This window comes from Pan paniscus, chromosome 3, assembly GCF_029289425.2.
Source record: "Pan paniscus chromosome 3, NHGRI_mPanPan1-v2.0_pri, whole genome shotgun sequence".
Classification (NCBI taxonomy): Eukaryota; Metazoa; Chordata; class Mammalia; order Primates; family Hominidae; genus Pan; species Pan paniscus.
Window position 1 is genome coordinate 146,129,248 of NC_073252.2, and position 19,737 is coordinate 146,148,984.

The 19,737-nt window shown below is 37.6% G+C and overlaps 1 protein-coding gene across 3 annotated transcripts in view; it reads right to left on the minus strand.

Moving 5' to 3' along the window:
- Positions 1 to 19,737, minus strand: part of NR3C2 (nuclear receptor subfamily 3 group C member 2) — a 366,145-nt gene that overhangs the window by 173,357 nt on the left and 173,051 nt on the right. For 2 of the 3 annotated variants that reach the window (XM_034959228.3, XM_034959227.3), the window contains exon 3: positions 7,676 to 7,827. In XM_034959228.3, the coding sequence (XP_034815119.1) occupies positions 7,676 to 7,827 (152 nt within the window). The remainder of the gene's footprint in view (positions 1 to 7,675; positions 7,828 to 19,737) is intronic. The other variant, XM_003815857.5, reaches the window with a different exon arrangement.

Consider the following 19,737-nt stretch of genomic DNA (forward strand, 5'->3'; position numbering starts at 1 on the left):
ATTGTTGAGGGAGTTTAGATTCAACGATATTACCTTTCCAAACTCATGAAACTTTGGCTTAAGAAGGCTATTATGAGAAATAAATGAGATAAAATATGAAGTACTTGGCACAGAGCCTGTACCTGGTAAGTACTCAGTAGCTATTCTTATAGGACCAGGTGGGAGACAGAACTAAGTATTTTCTCAAAACCACTACTTAAGTCTATACCAAATTATTCTATTAGTACCAATGGGAGAGTTACTTTTTAAATCTTAGGATACAAATCAGATGAAAAGAGCAGGCACATTAAAACCAAAGTAGCTCATGAAAATTTTCTTATAAACAGGCAATTCCCTAAACTAGTTTTTAACAACATCATAAGTCAGGTGACTGTTCATTGGCTTTGGGTTGACTGCTAGAAAGCTGAGTGCCAAATAAGTGGCCAGCCTCGACAAAGGCCTTGAGACATATATTCTTTATATCATCTCCATTCTTGGCTCAGTTTTTCCCTCTCTTGCTCTAATCTTCCCTTCCTGTTGTTTTTTTTTTTGTTTCACTTAAATTTCATTTTGACTCATGGAAATCTGTGAGCCACCTTGGATTATTTTCTGGAACAAGATGGGTTGTAAACAAACACATAAACTTGGGAAATAATTTTCAAAATTACATACTGTGCTCCTGACTTAGAGTTTTCAAATTTGCCATGTGAAGTTGTACCTTGATTTAAAATTTAAGCTACAAGCAGCTGTCTTTGGATAATACTAATTTACTTTTGGCTCACACATCCCTATTTCAAATCATTTTCTAATAAATTACTTCAACATATTTTCCACTTTGGAGAAACAAGTGGCATGGTGACAGAAACAAGGGCGAACCCCATTCACATAAGTAGTTACCAACAACACATCAACCAGTGTTCTCTGAGCACCTGCTGCAAGCTGGGTGTTGCCTCTGCACTGGTTTGCAAACCAGATTCCCTCAATATCATGTTTGGTTTGGGGCTCTGGGCTGATTAACATTCATAATAATCAAGGCATAATGATAAAGAATCAAACCTAGGATTGAAAACTGCATAGATTCAATAATGTCTGAAGTTCAGCAAAAATGGTGAATCATCAGAGACAAAGTAACTAAGACTTTTCTGTGTGCAAGTTGGAAATAGAAGGAGACTAGTTATTCACACACGTGTGCCATGCATGCACTCAATGTTCTAGACTTATGTTCTTTAAGGTTCTAACCTTGGCCTGCTCTGTCTCTCTGAATACTGATTTCTTGGCCATCTGCATCCACTTTCATGGATGATGATTCTGAAATCCTTATTTTTAATCTTGCCTTGTTTCCCAAGCTTCAAAATTAGATATCCAACTACCTCTTAGATATACCTGAATGTCCCATAGGTACTTCAAACTTGTCCTAAACCAAACCTCATCCAACTCCCCTTTATCCTAGCAATGGTTTTTTTCCCCCATAACCAATCACCTTCTCATATGTTACATAAATAACTCGTCTGTTATGCTTAATCTTTTCATCACCCCCTCACTAGAATGTAAGCTCTACCAAGGCAGGGATCGTTGTCCAAGATGTCTCCAGCTATGCTTAGAAAGGTACCTGGCATTTAGTAGGTATTGAGTAAATGTTTGCTGAGCAAATGAACCTTTCATCCCTTGCCCTCAAAGCTGCCCCTGCTCCAGTATTCCTTATCTCAGTGAATGGCGTTAGCAGCCAAGCCTGGGGAGTCATTCTAGATCTTTGCTTCTTCTCTTCCAATATAGAGCTGTCCATGCTACTTTTCAGATGGTCTTATTATCTGCCTGCCCTCTCAATCCCTGATAGCGCTGGTATAGGTCCATCCTAGGTCATTTCTAGCTCAAGTGATGAAAACAGCCACCATTTAAACAAGTATACCTCACAACAGCCAGATCCTAAATGCAAAACTGAGCTTATCGTTCTGCTGCATGAAAACATTCAGAGGTTCTGTTTTGCTTAAGGATGAATTCAGACCTTCCTTGGAGTCCAGGACCTGGTCCCAATCTGCTCATTTAATCTCACTTCCTATCACTTCACATATGAAAGTTTATACAGTGGTAACACAAAATTGCTTCTGGTGCCCTGTGCAACAACAGTCTGTTCTTAAGGTCCCTCAGCAAGGCCAAGTCTGATCTCTCAAGATTCAGCATGGGGGTCAATTGTTGGAGAAACCTTCCCTGACCTTTCAGGGTGGCCTAAATGTCATGGCTCTATGTGTTCCCATAACAACCAACTGAAGGGATATCACAAATCTGGGCAAACATTTGCCATTAGCACGACAGCCTTATGCTTATGGAAGGAGGAAAGGAGTGTTCATTAAAATCATAGATATAACCTACTGGGTAGGTATTTATTTAGGCTCTTACAGTAAATAATTAGAAAGAGTCAGGTTACCTGGTTCCTAAATTCTGAAAAAGGAGAAAAGAAAAAATATCTTTAAGGTGTTTCATAAGAAAGCAGTAAGCAGACAGTCCTTGGTTTCCTATATCTGACACAGCAAATATTGTGGTTGTGACAATAGGCTCAGATGCTCATAAGCTTCCTGTACATGATTCATGGAAACACCAGGGACTGTATCTTAAATCATTAATTAAAAACATCTAATAAATATACATTAAATTATTCCCCCTACTTTATCAGTTAACTGTACATTGCCAGCTATAAGGAGATAGCTATATTTGAATTATTATGTAATATTAATATTAATAACATTCTGATTTAGCTTGAGTCCACTACAATGAAGTTCTCTGTTTTGTGGCACAAATGCTCACTGCCCCCCGCCCAACACACACCTCCCACCTGCTGGCACCCTCACTTGTTCTTCCCTCTTGCTCATGAGTGTGTGCACACACAGCATTGACAGGGATAATGTGGTTTATGACACAGTGAAACACACTTTCCTCTGGAACTGTTCAGTTTACTCATTAATTTTAAAGAACCAAAGAAAACTAATGATTCATAAACCACTACATTTCCTTAAAAATATTTTCTCCCATAGAATACACAATCATAAATTTAAAGATCTTTAAAATGTATGCTGTGAACTGAACTACATGGAAAAGAAATGAGGTACTCGTTCACAGGCTTGGCTGTCTGAAAATATTGCCTATTTGAAAAACCCCAAGATTAACTTGTAATTGTATCTTTTAAAGCCATTTAGTTTCAAGATATAGACCTAAGTCTCTTCCTTCAAGGGAAATGTGTGAGTGTGGAAACTGACATCATACAATTTGGCTGACCTTACCAAAATATGGACTCTTAGGTCTGCTTAAACAATTTAAATCCAGTTGACTTTACATAATAATGAGCTCTCTTTCTCTTTTACAGCCATGTAACTATTTAGAGATTTGTGGTAGCTGTGTCTTCCAGACACTGCATACATACTGAGTCTTCAAAAAGGAAATTAGGTTATAAAATAGTGTGCTGAATCTAGACAACTCTGTTCACTGAGGAATCACAAAGTAAAAAACACAGATGAGATGGAACTAATGGCAATTTACAGTTGGAAAGAAACTAAGAAAGTCAAAATTCAGACAAAAATGAGAAATTACAGATTAGAAGTCAAAAGGCCTACACAAATTCTTCAGCTAATTCAATTGACAATTTACTGGGTGGGGGAAGTCATCCAACCTTGATTGCTCTTATGTCACATGGAAATTCATTCAAACATTTATTTGGTGGCTACTAAATATCCACAGCCTTGCTAGATTATTGAGATAAGACTCTGCCTTCTCTAAAAACTTCTAACAGAAGAGGTAAAGCCTGGTTGATGGCTCTCAGTATTTTCTCAACTGTGAGACTCCCAACTGTGGGACTGCCACAGAGGCTTGTTACAGGAGTAAATCTCAACAGTTCAGTCTGCACTGGAAAAGCCCCTCTAGGACATTTCCACAGATCCCCATTCTCCACACACAGCCTTTGAGAACTGCTAGTTTAGAAGGATCTTGCCACCTCAAAGGGCAGCTCTCGGGACAAAATAACATTACAGGAATAATGAAGATCTAACAAAGGAAAATGAAGGACTGAAAAATGAAGACCTAACAACGCAATGTGATTGTATCATTTACATCATCTCTCTACGTGAACATCACCAGGAACTTTGGCATTTGTTCATAGAGGATAGTAATAATCTAGTATTTTGGTGCTACTTTATAATTTATAAAATCTGTACAAACATTTTCAGGTAATTTTTCACAGCAATGTTCGGGTAGGGCAACACTACTTCTCCATTTATAGACAAAGAAACTGAGGCCCAGAGAAGTTTTAAATAACTTGCCTTAATCTCACACCTAGTGAGTGACGTAAAAAATTAAAACTAGGTTTCTGACCCTTGAAGCCAGTCTAGCTTCCAACACAAGGGAGAACCCTTTTTTAAAGTTATTATTATTTCTTTAAGACAGGAAGGTTCTGAAAATCTTCAAGGCAAATAAGTGATTCAAATTTAAAATAAACGTATAAACCATTTGTAAGGTACAATAATATGGCTACTAACTGACATTATTGGCAAATAAGTTATTTTGGAAGACAGTTCTAAGTGTTTTTATATTAAATGTTTAAGAAGAAGAAAATAAGAACACACATACATCCCATTAAACAGAGCACACACACACACAAATTTATACTTTAAAATCATAATTTACAGTCTGCATAGTCACTGCTATGCTATTATAGCAAGCTTTAGGGTGACACACTCTAGATCATAAAGCCTTAAGGACATCAACTCAAAACTCAGGCTGGTGTGTTTTTCCTCTTGTCTGCTCTCTAGGGATTATCTTCATGTTCTGTTCCTGGTGCCATTATTTCCTTTTAGCTTTAAATGACTTCCCTCAAATCAGCTCCCTCTACCCACTTTGCCCAGAATTCTCTGCTTCTGTAATCTAAGGAGGGGCTTAGGGATGTCAAGGGACATTGGAAAACAAACTTAGTAAATATTTAAATATACAAACATACATCCATACATATATATGTATATACATACAAAGTCACATATATACACACAGACTAAGACTACTAAACTGTGCCTTCTTAGTGCTTAGATCACTTCCTTTATTAGAGTCAAGGAGGCATGAATAGACTAACATATAGGGTATAATTTTCATGAACTCAAGAACTGATATGGCAAAATAGCAAGGCTATATTATGAGATTTAGAATCCAGACTTTAGGTTAGGTGTAGGTTTGGAGTCCTATGACTTGAGTAAGGGTCTAACTTTGGCCTTAGGATTAGGAATAGATTGGGTGGACTAAGTTTGATCCTAAATGTCTTCATCTAGAAAAGGAAAATAAAATGACACCTATATACCATTATTTTGTGAAATGAGTTTTACAAATATTATAAAGTTTTATAAAAATAATCTCGTTAATTAAAAAATATTTTATATAAAGATAGCCATCTTTTTCACATATTTAATCTCTCTCATACACACGGGATAAAAGAGTAAACTAACAAAAAATACAAAAACACAAAAACAAATAGGTCTTTACTCTCATGAAATTTAGATTTTAAATTAACAGCATTGTTTCAAGCAGGTGAATGATTAAAGTCTAATTCCCAAATCAATACAAAATAAACTATATTAATACAAGTCTTAAAAGGCATTTACCAAGTTTCATTATCCATGGATCGATCAGCTTTCCAATGAAGGAAAAAGTTGCACCTGCATTTAGGTTTTTGTATGTTTATAACTGAGTTATAAAAATAATTCCCTAGGTAATTCCACAGAAACTACTTAAAACAAGAAAAACTAAGCAAGAACTTCTAGAAACCTTTTGCTTCAGAAGTAGAGAAGGGGCAGATTCTACAAATAGCCAAAATGTGGGTTCTGACATGAAGGTGGATCTATAGGTAGGGCCAGCTGGCCAACTGCCTGCTCCAAAATGTCCTTCTCCACATCACTTTATTTTGACATACCACTTAATTTGTTTACTAATTAAGTGAGCCAGAAAGAGGAATTCTTACATTGGAAAGCACAAAGTGGCCTTAGAAAGATGCCAGATGTAAATTTCACCTATTTATCTTTTACTGAACCAATCATCTAATTAAGGAAAGAGAGAAGGAGGCAGGGGAAGCCTCACAAAAGCAAACTGACTTCAGTATTGTGCAAATTTCTTTTTCCTACTTTCTGAAAAATTGGCCTTCTGGTAACAGAACCCACATTTTCCTAAGGGAAACGTCCTTCCCCATTCTCGGTCTAGATGGTTCAGGTTGTCCGACTCCAGCCAGAACCAGCCTATCTGATCACTACATTTTCCAGCCACAGGCACTGGGGCAGAGGTGGGCATGTGAGCCAAGTTCAATCTGAGGAGATTCCACTGGGAGCTTTTATAGGAATTGCTAGGAACAGAAAACCTCTTTTTAATGGAGGTCTGGTAGCTGTCTCAGCACCATGAGAGAACGTGCATGAGAACAGAGCCAGAACAAAACCAAGCGACTGAGCGAGCGGGATTGAGTTCTAACGACCTGGCTTAAGACCATGGCTTGCCTGAAGCCAAGCCTATGCTGGGACTTTCCAGTATGTGAGCCAATGAATTTCCATTGGTGCTTAAGCCAGTTTGCTGTATTTTCTATCACCTGTAACCAAGAGTTCATAATCCTGAGAAAGAATTACTGAGCTCCTTTTACCAATTCAATGCTAGGTTTAAGGACTACCAAATAATTAATAGTGTAAATAATGTAAAAATCATGTAATATCAATTAATGCAAAATCAATCTCAAGAGAAAGAATAATTACTTGGTTAACTTTTTCATTCCACAACTAAAGATATGACCTTGTGGTCTCTGGCAAAACACAGGGAAAACATTCAAGCCACTTATGTTTAAGCTTCTGAAGCACCAAGTCATCTCTAAGAAAACTTCTCTGAGAAACAAACCTTAGGGAGTCTTCATGTGGAGCCCCTTAGTGAATGTAATTGTCCATTACACAATGAATCTTTTACTAATAGCAAAAATTCCACACTTTGACCAGACATAGTTTTCAACATCAATAAAACCATCTGGTCTAAGTCTGATGGTAACTAACTGCTTATAAGTGAGGATGGGGAAAGGTAAAAATAAATTAAAGACCATTTCTCCTTAAGGAGTACGATTTTGGGGCAGAAGCAAAAGCTAGCCTAACTGTGCATAGTGAATCTCAGTCAGGTTTTTCATTTAATATGCTCATTTGGAAACTTTCAGGAGGAATAAAGGTGAGACTCACACAGGGACCTGGAGCTTGAACCAGCTGGTAAATGAAATTATTCTGTATGAAACACAAATCACAGACTTGATTCTGATATTAACGTTTTAATTTGCCACAAACACATATTTATACAGAAACCCAGAAAAGGCAGAAATCATGTATTCTGTGTGTGCCTAGTAAAACTTCTATTCCAGATCACATAAATTAAATTTACGATGACAAGGAATTATTTTTCTGAGTCTTACTGAAAAACAAACTGTGACAAACAACAAAAAAACCTCTTTGGTTGATCCTTGCTCAGAATTTCAAATTTTGCTCATTAAATATTGCTCTGTGGAAAATCTCCAGGTGGTTTTTATACAAGGCACTATTACTGTTTATCACTGACAGATTAAATCAAAAATCTTTTTGAAGAATTCCCAATAATGCTATAGCATTAGCTGTACAAGTAAACTACACACTAGGAAAAAATATGTAAAAGGAACACCCACATGAACATTTACCTTCCACTGCTCTTTTGAAGAAAACTTTGCAGCTGCCACAGGTGACTACCCCATAATGGCATCCTGAAGCCTCATCCCCACACACCAAACATATTTTTGAAGGTCTTGAAGATCCAGTAGAAACACTTCGTAAAGTAGAGCTGGGGAAAGAAATTGAGATTTAAATAACTACACCGTAAAGGCACATTTAACATGCTGCACAGCTTAGCTCAAAATTTGTCAATAATCATGGTTCGATACAAGAATTCGGTGTGTAATGGCCACATACTATGTGACTTAGCAAAATAAAGGTAAAACCCGATGAGTGGAGCAATGCTATCAAGGTTATTGTGTAGCAAAGCCTCTTCTCAGTACTGAGAAATAAGAAATAATCAAATGTAAATCTCTTTCCTTCTTTTCCTATTTTTGGAGAAGGTTTATCAAAAAACCACATTATTTGCACTTTAAGTGGGCAGGGCAAAGAATCTTGAACCAAGTCATCAGGGATGTATTTGCTGTCCTTTTATTTTTGCATCAAAGAGCTACTATAATATTACTCAACACTCTTCAGACTCACAGATCTCAATTATGCCAAAAAAATTTTAAACCTCCCCTTTCCAAAATAATCCACTAATTTAAAAAAATGTTATCTTGTCTCAACTGCCAGTAATTTTATCCCTCTAAGCTCCCGCATTTTTTCATGTTATCTTATATAGATGTGTTCTAATTATTTCATTTTGCTTTCTAATTTGAAGGGACACAGCCAATAATAAAACAAAAAACCAAACAGGGTAAATATCTCAGGTATCTTTCATGGTAAGAAACTGAAGGGCTCTCTGGGAAACAGTTTTTAGGGACAAATGTAACCCTTTAGGCAACAATCTGTTTGAATACTTTTTAAGGGGAATCTTTTCAAGATATATTATATAGTACTGTGTTAGTTGATGACACTCCCTAAACAAAATGTTTTAACTTCTGGTAAGGAATCATAGTTCAGTGACAGTTTACATATGTACCAAGCAAGCAAACAAGTTGATTTTTCAATTTGCAGTTCACATACATTTCTTGAATATTTACCTGCAGGTCCTGTGCAAGATACCAAGAGAAAAAATACAAAAATCCAGTCTCTGTCCTCAAAGTTGGTGGGGGCATAAACTATTATGAAGATCTAGTAGCAACACTTCATAAAGTAGAACTGGGGAAAGTGCTATGGTGCACTACGGTAAGCGCTATGGTGCGCTACGGTCAGCGCTATGGTGCGCTACGGTCAGCCCTATGGTGCGCTACGGTCAGCGCTATGGTGCGCTACGGTCAGCGCTACGGTGCAGGGTAACGGGGGCAGCACACTATGAATAAAGGAATTACAAAACACTTCCCGAAATGTGACAGCTAACCTGAGTTTTGAAGCATGACTAGGTGAGAGCCAGAGTAAGAAAGGGGGCAGAGGTGGAAGAATGTGCAGAAGGGGGCTCAGAGAAATGGGAGCTGGATGGGCTCAGAAAACTGGATAGAGTTGCTGTATGTCACTTCTATCACCTTGCTGTCAAAGCTTTTGCCTCCAAGCCAAACAGCAGAAACATGGAAAAATGTCAATGAAAAGGCTAAAATGGTTATGTTACAGTGAAGATTTATTTTTCAAGTCTGCTAAAATGTGATAATAATGCGTTAATATTTGTTTAAAGTATTTTGAACTATACTCTCACGAAAAACAGAGGAAAGAACAAGCTATACAGCTGCTTAGAGCATAACTGCCTTTCTAGAAAATGACTTCTTAAATCAAGGACTGAAATAATGTTCTCCAAAGTTGTTTCTCCTTCTGAGAAAAGTGCTCTTTATTATTTTTATTGGTATCCTTTGACTTCTTTATGGCATTCAAAACATTCCATTTCAGCACCAGTAACTTCTTCAACATATTAGCCAGTAAAACTTAATCCATACCCTGTCTGACTCATCTTACACTTCACAAGAAAACGCCACGGCTTTGTAAATATTTAGAATATAACTTAAAATCATCATGAAAATGTAATTGCTTTTTCGCAACTATAAGCATAAGTGGGATTTTTATTCGACATTTCTGTGGGCCTTGATCCCAGTACTATTTTATTGGGATCTTACCTTCAGTCTTTGGAACTCTCCTCTTTTTCTATCCCAACTTACTTTCTCGGTGATCTCATCTAGTCTCTTGGCTTTCAATATCACCAATATGCTGGCAACTTCCAAATATTTATCTCTAGCCCAGACCCCTCCCTGGAATTTCAGACCCATTTATTCAACTGCCCACGTGGTATCTCCACTTGGGTGTCTAACACGCACCTCAACCTTAACATGGGCAAAACTTTGCGGATCTTTCCCTGCCTCCAAACGTGTTCATTTCACAGATATCCTCTTCTCAGTTAACGGCAACTACTATGGGTGGAACTGTGTCCCCCCAAAATTCATATGCTGAAGTCCTAGCCCTTAGTACCTTGTAATGTGACATTATTTGGGATTAGGGTTGTGCAGATGTAATTAGTTAAGATGAGGTCATACTGGAATAGGGTGGACCCCAATCTAATAGGACTGATGTTATTATATACAGGGGAAATTGGAACATAGACACCTGCATGAGGAGAACACCATGTTTAGATTAAGGCAGAGAGTCCGTGCTTGGGCTAAAAAGCACGGACTTGTCTCTGACTCTTCTCTTTCTCTCACACAACACCCCCAGCCCTGAATCTGTTACATTTTATTCGTTTTATCCACAGAACATATTCAGATTCTGATCAATCTCCAAACACTCCTCCAGCACCATCTACTTCGAGCTGTCAACACCTCTTACCTGGGATTCTGCAGAAGCTTCCTAGCTGATCTTCTGGTTTCTCTTTGCTCTGTTCCCCGCCACCATCTCCACTCCCTGACAGCCCCTGCCAGAATGACCCTTATGCATTCATTCCTTTTTTCTTATTTCTATACTCTATCCCTTAATGATCTCATCCACAATCCTAGCTTCAAACAGCTCGCTTGGTGAATGACTTTCCAAATCCTTACAGCCAGCTCTAACCTCTACCCCGTGTTCCAATTTCAAGTCTGCCTTATTAGCTTCTTGAGCATATCATGCTCAAAACAATATTTACTTTCTTTCTCCAGATTTTGATGTTGTGAAAGAGTGCTGCCATCTGCTAGTTACCCAGGTTCAAACCTTGTACTCTTCCCTCAACTATCCAATCTAATCAGTTACCACCACGTCCTGCTCAGTCCAGCTTTGCAAACTCTCACATAGCTTCTCTGCATCCCACTGTTGGTAACACTGGTTCAGGCCCTTGTTACTTCCCAAGGGTTCTTCCATAACTCTAGCTTTTCCTTCCAGTTCATTCTACAGTGACTGCTGACAAATGAATCTGAAGATAAAGGTTCTGACTGTATTACTTCTATGCTTAGAAATCTTCAATCATCCCTTCCGAATGCCACCATAAACAAAAATCTTAGTAGGACACTTAAAGTCTTTCTCCCTATTATCAGTCTTCTCCTTCAGGGTCTAATCATAATGCTTAACCTTATGCTCAGCACATGCCAACATCCCTGTTGAAGTGTTCTGGTCAACCACCATTTACAGGACCTAGCATTTCCTCTCCCTCACTCCCACTGGAAACCCTGTCCATCATTAAAGGGCCCTGATGTTCCCCCAGCATGAAGTACCACTCTCCCTTCTCGTAACTCCTTCACATTTTGCTAATCCTTCTCCTTTAGCAGTTACCACTCTTGCTCTTGTATTAGTGACTTGTGCACTTATCCTAATCCCTCGAGGGCAAAAATTTTATTGTATGCATCTCTGTGTTCCCAACACCTTTAGCCCAGTGTTGGTACTATTTATTGAGGGAATGAAATCACACTCCTAATCTCATTACAGTAGAACATAAACTTACAAAAGGCAATTTTACAGAAGGTAAATTAATGAGGCCAAGGTTATCAGTTCAATTCCCATATGGTTCATTTAGCTTTGCACAGAGGAAAAAAAGAATCCAGGGACAGACTATTGTCAAAAGCTCAGCCAGCTGTCTTGCAAACATATGCATTATTAACACAAGAGACAGGTCACAAAAATAGATGGGTTTGGAAAACTCGAGTCTCTATTGACACACTATCATGTGGTTATCTTTGAAACTAAAAGATGGCACATGGTTGGGAAATTGTTTGCATCCAGTTTTAAGAAACACATTTAGATTATACATACCACAAAATGGGGGGAGGCAGATCTTGAACTCACCTTCTTCTTAGACACTGAATGTCTTTAAAATACAAAGCATGTTTAGTGATTTGTATGTCAAAATTCAACTTTAGAGAATAATAAATTTACCAAACATCTATACATAGCATGTAAAGCCCAAACTGAAGGCCAAACATGCAGGGATCAAAGACAGGAATGGAGGCTCACTAAGGAGGCCTGGGCTCTAGTTCTAGCTCCGCCATTAACTGGTGAAACCTTTGCAAAATCACCTCTCCTCTCTGGGCCATAATTCTCAGCAAAAAGAGGTTCAACAGATGATAGCTAAGATCCTTTCCAAGCTATCCTTTTAAGATAAAAGTATAAAAATAAATGGAATAGCCTGTCCTGATCAAGTTTAATCCAAATTGAGCTGCAAACTCAAATTAAAAACAACGTATTCTGAAACCCAGTAAACATTGTTTGATCTGGATCAAACATAAAAAATGTAATAAAATATTATTCTTTCTAAATCAGCTAATTATATGACACTTAAAATCTTTTTTACATTGATATAATATCTGTGCTGCTGATTTTGGTTAAAATGTCTGAATAAATGTAAGTAATAGATGGTATTCTGCATCCCTCCAAACCATTTTAATATTGAAGAGTTAGAAAAAACTACGAAAACTCATCATTTTGGGGGTTAATAATCAAAGAAACATTGTTCACAGAAAGAAGTTTATCATCAGCAAAGGTAGTTCAGAGGATTTTATACAAATGTTAAAATATTATAAAGCAGAAATGAGTGAAAATTTTATTTCCATTTGTAAAGACAGTATTTCTCTTAGGGAAACACAAGAAAGCTGCAACTATTTTCAATACTAAATATACTCCATCTAAGGACTCAGTAAAGAGATAGAAAAGATTAACCAAAGGTTTATACTGATTTTGGTGACAGTCAGGAGGAAATACACTAGCCAATCATCAAAAACACTTAGTGGGCTATGTTTTTCCCCAAAAGGATGGTGCTTGGGGAGAAGTAACAAGAAGCTACGTAAGAAAAAAAATGATTTTTTACAAATTAAAAAATGCCTGGAGAAATTGGCTCATTGAGACTCTCTAAGGCACCGTGTTGTTCCAGGAATTATCATATGTAAAACTATCTTTCCCATCCTTACAGTAATTTCATAACAAAACAGTAGCGACGGATCCACTTTCAGTGATTAGAAATTCTTCATGTAAAAAATAGTCGTATTTTTTAAACTCACTTAATATGAATTAAAGAAACCTATCTTTTATACTATTACTTAATCAGATAAAAGCTTCTACCACCACCACCACCAGCTACAGTGTTTTCTGTTTTTCCATATGTAATCAATTCAAACATTCATTCACCTATCTTAGAGCACAGAGAGAATTTGGAGGACCATATAAACAGCAGATCAGTAAACATCCTCACATACTGATCTGAACATGCTGGTGTGTTTAAATTATTCATTAACTAGGCCAAGTACTGAAAGTCTACTGTGGGCCCCACTGTTCTAGGCACTGAGAAAAACTAGAAGGAGAAAAGTCCTTATCCTCATGGAACTTCTATAGTCATGGCGAATAGAGAGACAATACAGAAGTAAACAAATAATTTCAGATAGAGGGAAGTATTACAAAGAAAATGACAGACACTGAGATCAGACGGGGAGGGTGGGGGAGACAGGATCCATTAAATAAAATAGCTCCAGAAGGCCGCTTTTTTTTTTTTTTTTGAGACAAGAGTCTCGCTCTGTTGCAGGCTGGAGTGCAGTGGTGTGATATCGGCTCACTGCAACCTCCGCCTCCCGGGTTCAAGCGATTCTCCTGCCTCAGCCTCTAGAGTAGCTGGGACTACAGGTGTGTGCCACCACGCCCAGCTAATTTTTGTATTTTTAGTAGAGATGGGGTTTCACCATGTTGGCCAGGACAGTCTCGATATCTTGACCTTGTAATCTGCCCGCCTCGGCCTCCCAACGTGTTGGGATTACAGGCGTGAGCCACTGCACCCGGCCCAGAAGGCCTCTTTCTCTGGTGATACTGAAATGACAGAGTAGCCAGCCACGTGAAGGTGCCAAAAGTAAGGGCAAGTGCAAAGTCTCTGAGACAGGAATGAATGCAACACATTCCAGAGAGAAAAATGAGGGCAATGGGGCCAAAATGTAGTCAATAAGGAGGAAGGAAAGATGAGAGGGTGCAGGATGTGAGGTCCAAGAAGATGGTGGGGCTGGATCCCATGGCTTTGGAAGGCTAAGGAGGCAGACTATTGTCCTGCATGCCATCAGAGTGCTGTGAACTCTGGAATGTTTTAAGGAGTCAGGTCACATGATCTTATTAACATTTTAAAATCTTACTGTGACTGTTGGGTGGAGAATGGACTGCAGAAGTGGGTGACCTTGGACATGGGCACACCAGCCAAAGAAGCTTCTGCAGTTGTCCAGGCAGGAGATAATAATGGTGTGAAGTAAGGTAAAAGTAGTAAAGACAGTGAGAAGTGGCTAATTCAGAGAAATTTTTTTAAAGTAGACAGTATCAACAGGACTTGCAGAAATACCGGATGGTGACACTATTAACTGATATCTAAGATGGGGGGAAGAGCAGTTTGGACAGTTATGGGGAATTTCTTTTGGACCTGATAGTTGCAGAACAGTATATAGAGGATGACATGTTCCTATTTTTGTAGATAACAGAATTATAGTCTACCCAAAGGAAAAACTAGGAGCCATATATGTCAGGTTTATTAACTGTGTGCCACACTTTCCTTATCTGTTAGGTAGTGATAGCAAAGGTCCTACCATATTGCATTGTTGTAGATTACATGACTCAATATATTCAAGAACACTTGGAACAGTGTCTGACAAATAGTGTTATTTAAATTCTGGCTATGATTAATTAGTATTTACCATTCCATCTATAATTCTTTTTTTTTTAATTTTTTTTTTTTTAAGAGACAAGGTCTTGCTATGTTGCCCAGGCTGAATTAGAACTCCTGGGTTCCTGGGATCCTCCACCTCAGCTTCCCGAGGAGCTGGGACTACAGGCACATGCCACCACACCCAGCTAGATCTGTAGTTCTTACTGGTGGCTGCCATAATAGTGGACCTATAGGTAATTCTACCATTCTGTATTATATTCTTCTGTATGGCTTTTAATTTGTAAAACAATGGTAAGCAGAAGAAAGGGTTTTTAAAAAAATAATTTAAAATAATACCACAATAGCCATATTGTTTACTGTATACAGTAAACAGAACTTTGTGTGCATATGGATTTCAACATTTCTTCTAAGAATTCTGGCTCCCCTGGTGTCTGCAGTGTATAGGCTGGGAACAGCCACATTATATCATTAAGATAAATAATTATTGAGATTCAAATATATACTCTTTTATATACAGAACACTAAATCTAAGAAACAGAAGGATTTGGAAACCACCAATATTTTAAAAAATACATTTAACAAACGTAAATCAACCTTTAACAACTGTTTTACTGAAATTCTTATTTTCAATACACTTAAAACATACTTTAAAAAGCTCTTTGCTGCATTTCCTTTTGTTTTGAAAGGCTTATATTTTGAGTCACAGTGTTTTTGTTTTGTTTTTTTGAGACGGAGTCTCGCTCTGTCGCCCAGGCTGGAATTCAGTGGCGTGATCTCAGCTCACTGTAACCTCCACCTCCTGAGTTCAAGCGATTGTCTTCCTCAGTCTCCTGAGTAGCTGGGATTACAGGCACCCACCACCAAGCCTGGCTAATTTCTTCATATTTTTAGTAGAGATGAGGTTTCACCATCTTGGCCAGGCTGGTCTTGAACTCCTGACCTTGTGATCCACCTGCCTTGGCCTCCCAAAGTGCTAGGATTACAGGCATGAGCCACTGTGCCTGGCCTTGAGTCACAATATTTAACCTGAAGTAGCTCCTTCTAATATTCTCATTATTTAGCGGGAATATTTGAGAGCTGTTTTATGTTATATTTTCTTTTATGATATTATCTTTGCTGACAAATGAATCATTTATGTTTGGAAGATACTTCCTAACTAAATAAGGTTCATCCTCTCAAGCCATGATTCACAATGCACTACAGATAGGAATTAAAGAATTGATGTACACCTTACAACCTGAGCTGTTTGAATAAAGTTACAGCTAAACTGAGAAAATTCGAGGAGATAAATACCTTGGAAAATAATTAAAAATACCTTGGAAAATAATTTAAAGCACAGTGATGACAATTAGTCTTCCACAATTTACTTTTTTGTTTGGGGTACTGGTGCAAGATAAAATTGGAGCTGGGTCAAGAAAAAATTATGCCAAGTGCAGATGATGGCAAAACACACTGAGATCCAAAATTCAAGGAGCTGTACCTTAGTGACAACCATGGAAAATGGCCCAAATCATGGAGGGTCTCTAATGTGAGATTAAGTGTTAATGATCCTAGGACAAAGAGTTGAAATGTCTGGTAAGCAACCAACAACATGGCATGGAAAATGAAGAAATAGCTTTAAAAATCTACGACGTTAAAGGATACAATTAAGTGACTGATTACAACTTTTAATATGCACAATAGAGACAATGAATGAATAAAGGCCTAGTGAACTGAAAACTCCAGGGACCACTGGACAGGCCAAGCTTGAAAAACATGTTCGACAAGAGAAAGGCTGGAATGTAACTTAAAAGATAGGTTGTCCTCAGAGAGTAAGGACTCCATGTTCTGTTTGTGGAACAATGACTGACTGAGCCCACCCGAAAGCTGAAGTAAAGGGTAGAGAAGATCCTAGATAGAAATCTACAAAAAAAACAACATTTCCAGTTAGGCAGGGAAAGAAGAGCTTGCTAACAAACCTGAGGAAGAAAAGTCCAAGTGGGGGAGCAAGATAAGGCAGAATCTGGGAATCAAAGGGAGGAAAAAGCATCCATGGTGGACTGTGTGTAGTGTCAACTGCCAACAAGAGGACAAGACTGAAGGCTCACCATGGGGATGTGGTCATTGTTGATACTGTTGACCTTATCGACGGTAGTTTTTAAGCATATATGCACATGTATAAGATGCATATGTAAACTATATTAAAGTAAAAAAAAAATGACTCCACATCTTTTCTATTAAGGATTTTTCATACTCAGGGAAGTTGTCTTTGTCATAAAACCATATCTGAGAGTATGCACTTGAGCATATACAGAATCTCTAAAAAGATCTAACATCAAATCATCTCTAGAAATATTTACCGAGCATGCATATGCCAATCAGTGGTTGCTGATACAATGACTATATCTATGTACAAAAAACAAACAACAAGAAAACCCAAAAAAACAAAACAAAACAAAAAACAAAAAAAAAACACCTGTCAGCACAATGTATTTGCCTCTGCAATCTGTGGCATGTGTGAGCATACTTATATTTATTATAAGTTATTCAGAATCCTCAGGGAAGGAATAATGAACTTACTGCCTCATCTGTAGATCAGTACTTTACAACATATATTTTAAGAAAATGACTACTAAATGCTTACTTGAATGTTTTTATTCATAAATACAGTGGCTTTGCTTTAGAAAAAGATTATATATGTACACATGTGTATGTGACATAATGTAACTTTTTCCCCTTTAATATTATCCTTACATTAAGATACAGACTTAGATGCTGATATAGATGGCATGAGACGCTGAGGACTGATGGGTACCGGACCTAATGTGAATCTTGAACACGAGTTATTTAGAGGTTACTGATTTCAGCATTTTTTTATTTTTTTTTTTTGCTTACCACATTTTCAAAAAGTTGATGTAAAACATGCTTCATCATGCTGACCTTTCTCAGCAACAAAATATGGCTTCTTTCTATAAATGTAATTAACAAATCAAAGCTTCAAACATCTTTTTCCCCTAGTGTTTTTCCTCACATTGTAGAAATAATCATTTTCCTTGCCCTTGGTACTGCCCTCTCAATCCACCTCTTACTGATGCTGTGTGTGACTGAGACACAAGATCACAGACACTGTTCCATCGGTCCACTTGCACCCTCTCTTCTACTTCTCTTACACTAAGTTTTTCACAAAGGATAAAAGGATATCTTTTATTATTTCAGAAATTTACATGAGAACATGTTTACAGAAGCTCATTCTAAAAATCTATAAATACTTCGCAGTCATTAATGACAATTAATGGCAATGTTATAGTGCTTTTGCTGACATGACACCACGCCATATTTATTTCAAACCTACTATCTGACTTTGAGCGGAATTCCACTCCTCAAAATATTTAAAATGGTATGTTAAGATGACATCAAAGAATGTGTTCAAATAAATAATCAGTGAAGTCTTTGGGTATTTTTTCATTAAGAAATCCCCCAGCAGAAAACAGCAGAGGCTTTAAATAAGAGCAACAATAGGGCACTAGTCAGTAGATTTGGATGACTGACTCTGCAAAGAAATTCAGAGCCACCTTTTCTAGTCTAGCCCCAATATACTTCAGGACTGATGAATCATTGCTGTACTATTCCAAAAACGGTTTCCTATGCTCACTTTTAACTGAGCTGCCATAGGAAATAGTTGTTTCCTACCTGTTTTCAAATCCTAATTGCAAAATCAGGAATTTCTTATGGTTCATTTTAACACATTTCTGACCTCTGGCTTTAATGATAAAACAAGATTCTGCTATAGGATAGCATTTCCAATTAGATAAAAATTATTCTTTACTATTATGTGGGCAATAGTGCTCTACTAAGTATGGTGGTCATAGGTCTTCAAGGGTAAACATTAAAGTATGGAGGTGAAGTTGGAAACTGCTTCTTCCACTCCCAGACAGTAGAGTTCTCTTCCATGATCACATTCTCCACGAATTTGAGCTGTTATTTTTAAAATTCTTATTGTTGTTATTATTTTCATATGCTTTGCTTTTTTTTCTGATCCATTTCACTGTTTCCACTTTCAAGGGAAAATGCTCCTTTAAAAATGATTTTAATAAACCAAACTGAATGCTCATTTCCTGACTTGGCATGACCAGAACAATGAAGGAATCCTGAGTACTTTCTTTGGGTCTTTGTTTTTCTCAGGGTTTGAAGTTTGGGGTTGTTTCTTTGACTTCCTCCCTCCACAAATATTTGAAGCCTAAGGTTTCAGAAAGGCTGTTTTTTGGCCACTAAGATTTTCGGCACACACTGAACTAGTGCTGCTCCATGTGGCCACACAAAAGTACATAAAAATATAATATTTATTTCCTTAGCCACCATCTTTTCTAGATGTCTTGCACGCTACTCTATTTTTAAGGAAAATTTTTTTTAAAAAAAGCAAAAACTACCAAATACTCTACCTCTTTCCATCTCTGTCCCCTTTCCACCTGCCCGCATCCTCCTCTCATATATATTTTGGCTTTGAGAAAAAAACTATCACTATTAGCAGAGCCGTGGGTATACTTGGCCCTTATTAGAACAGATATTAAAATTACTTAAACATTTAATTTAAATTAAAAGGACTATTTAGACATTTGCCAGTGGTTGGAGTGGAAGAAGAAAGAACTAATCAGGGCCTGGCTTCTTTCTAGCTCATTCATTAGCTAACTAGTACCTCCCTCCTCACCTGATTTCTGTTGCTGTCCTGGTATTAAAGAATAAGGATAGTTACTTCCAAATATCCAACTATTATGAGCAATAAGCAGGTATTGAAACAGTTACCTTCTCCCTCTATTCATTTATTCAACACAACTACTAAGCAACTAATGTATACCAGGCACTGTTCTAGGTCTCTTGATATGTATCAACTAACCAAACACACAAAAATCCTGATAATTAGAACTCATATTCTAGTACGAGGGAATAGCAAGGGGTGGTGGGGGTTTGCAGACAAATCCCTCCTGGAAAGTAAAGGAATATTAATATATACAT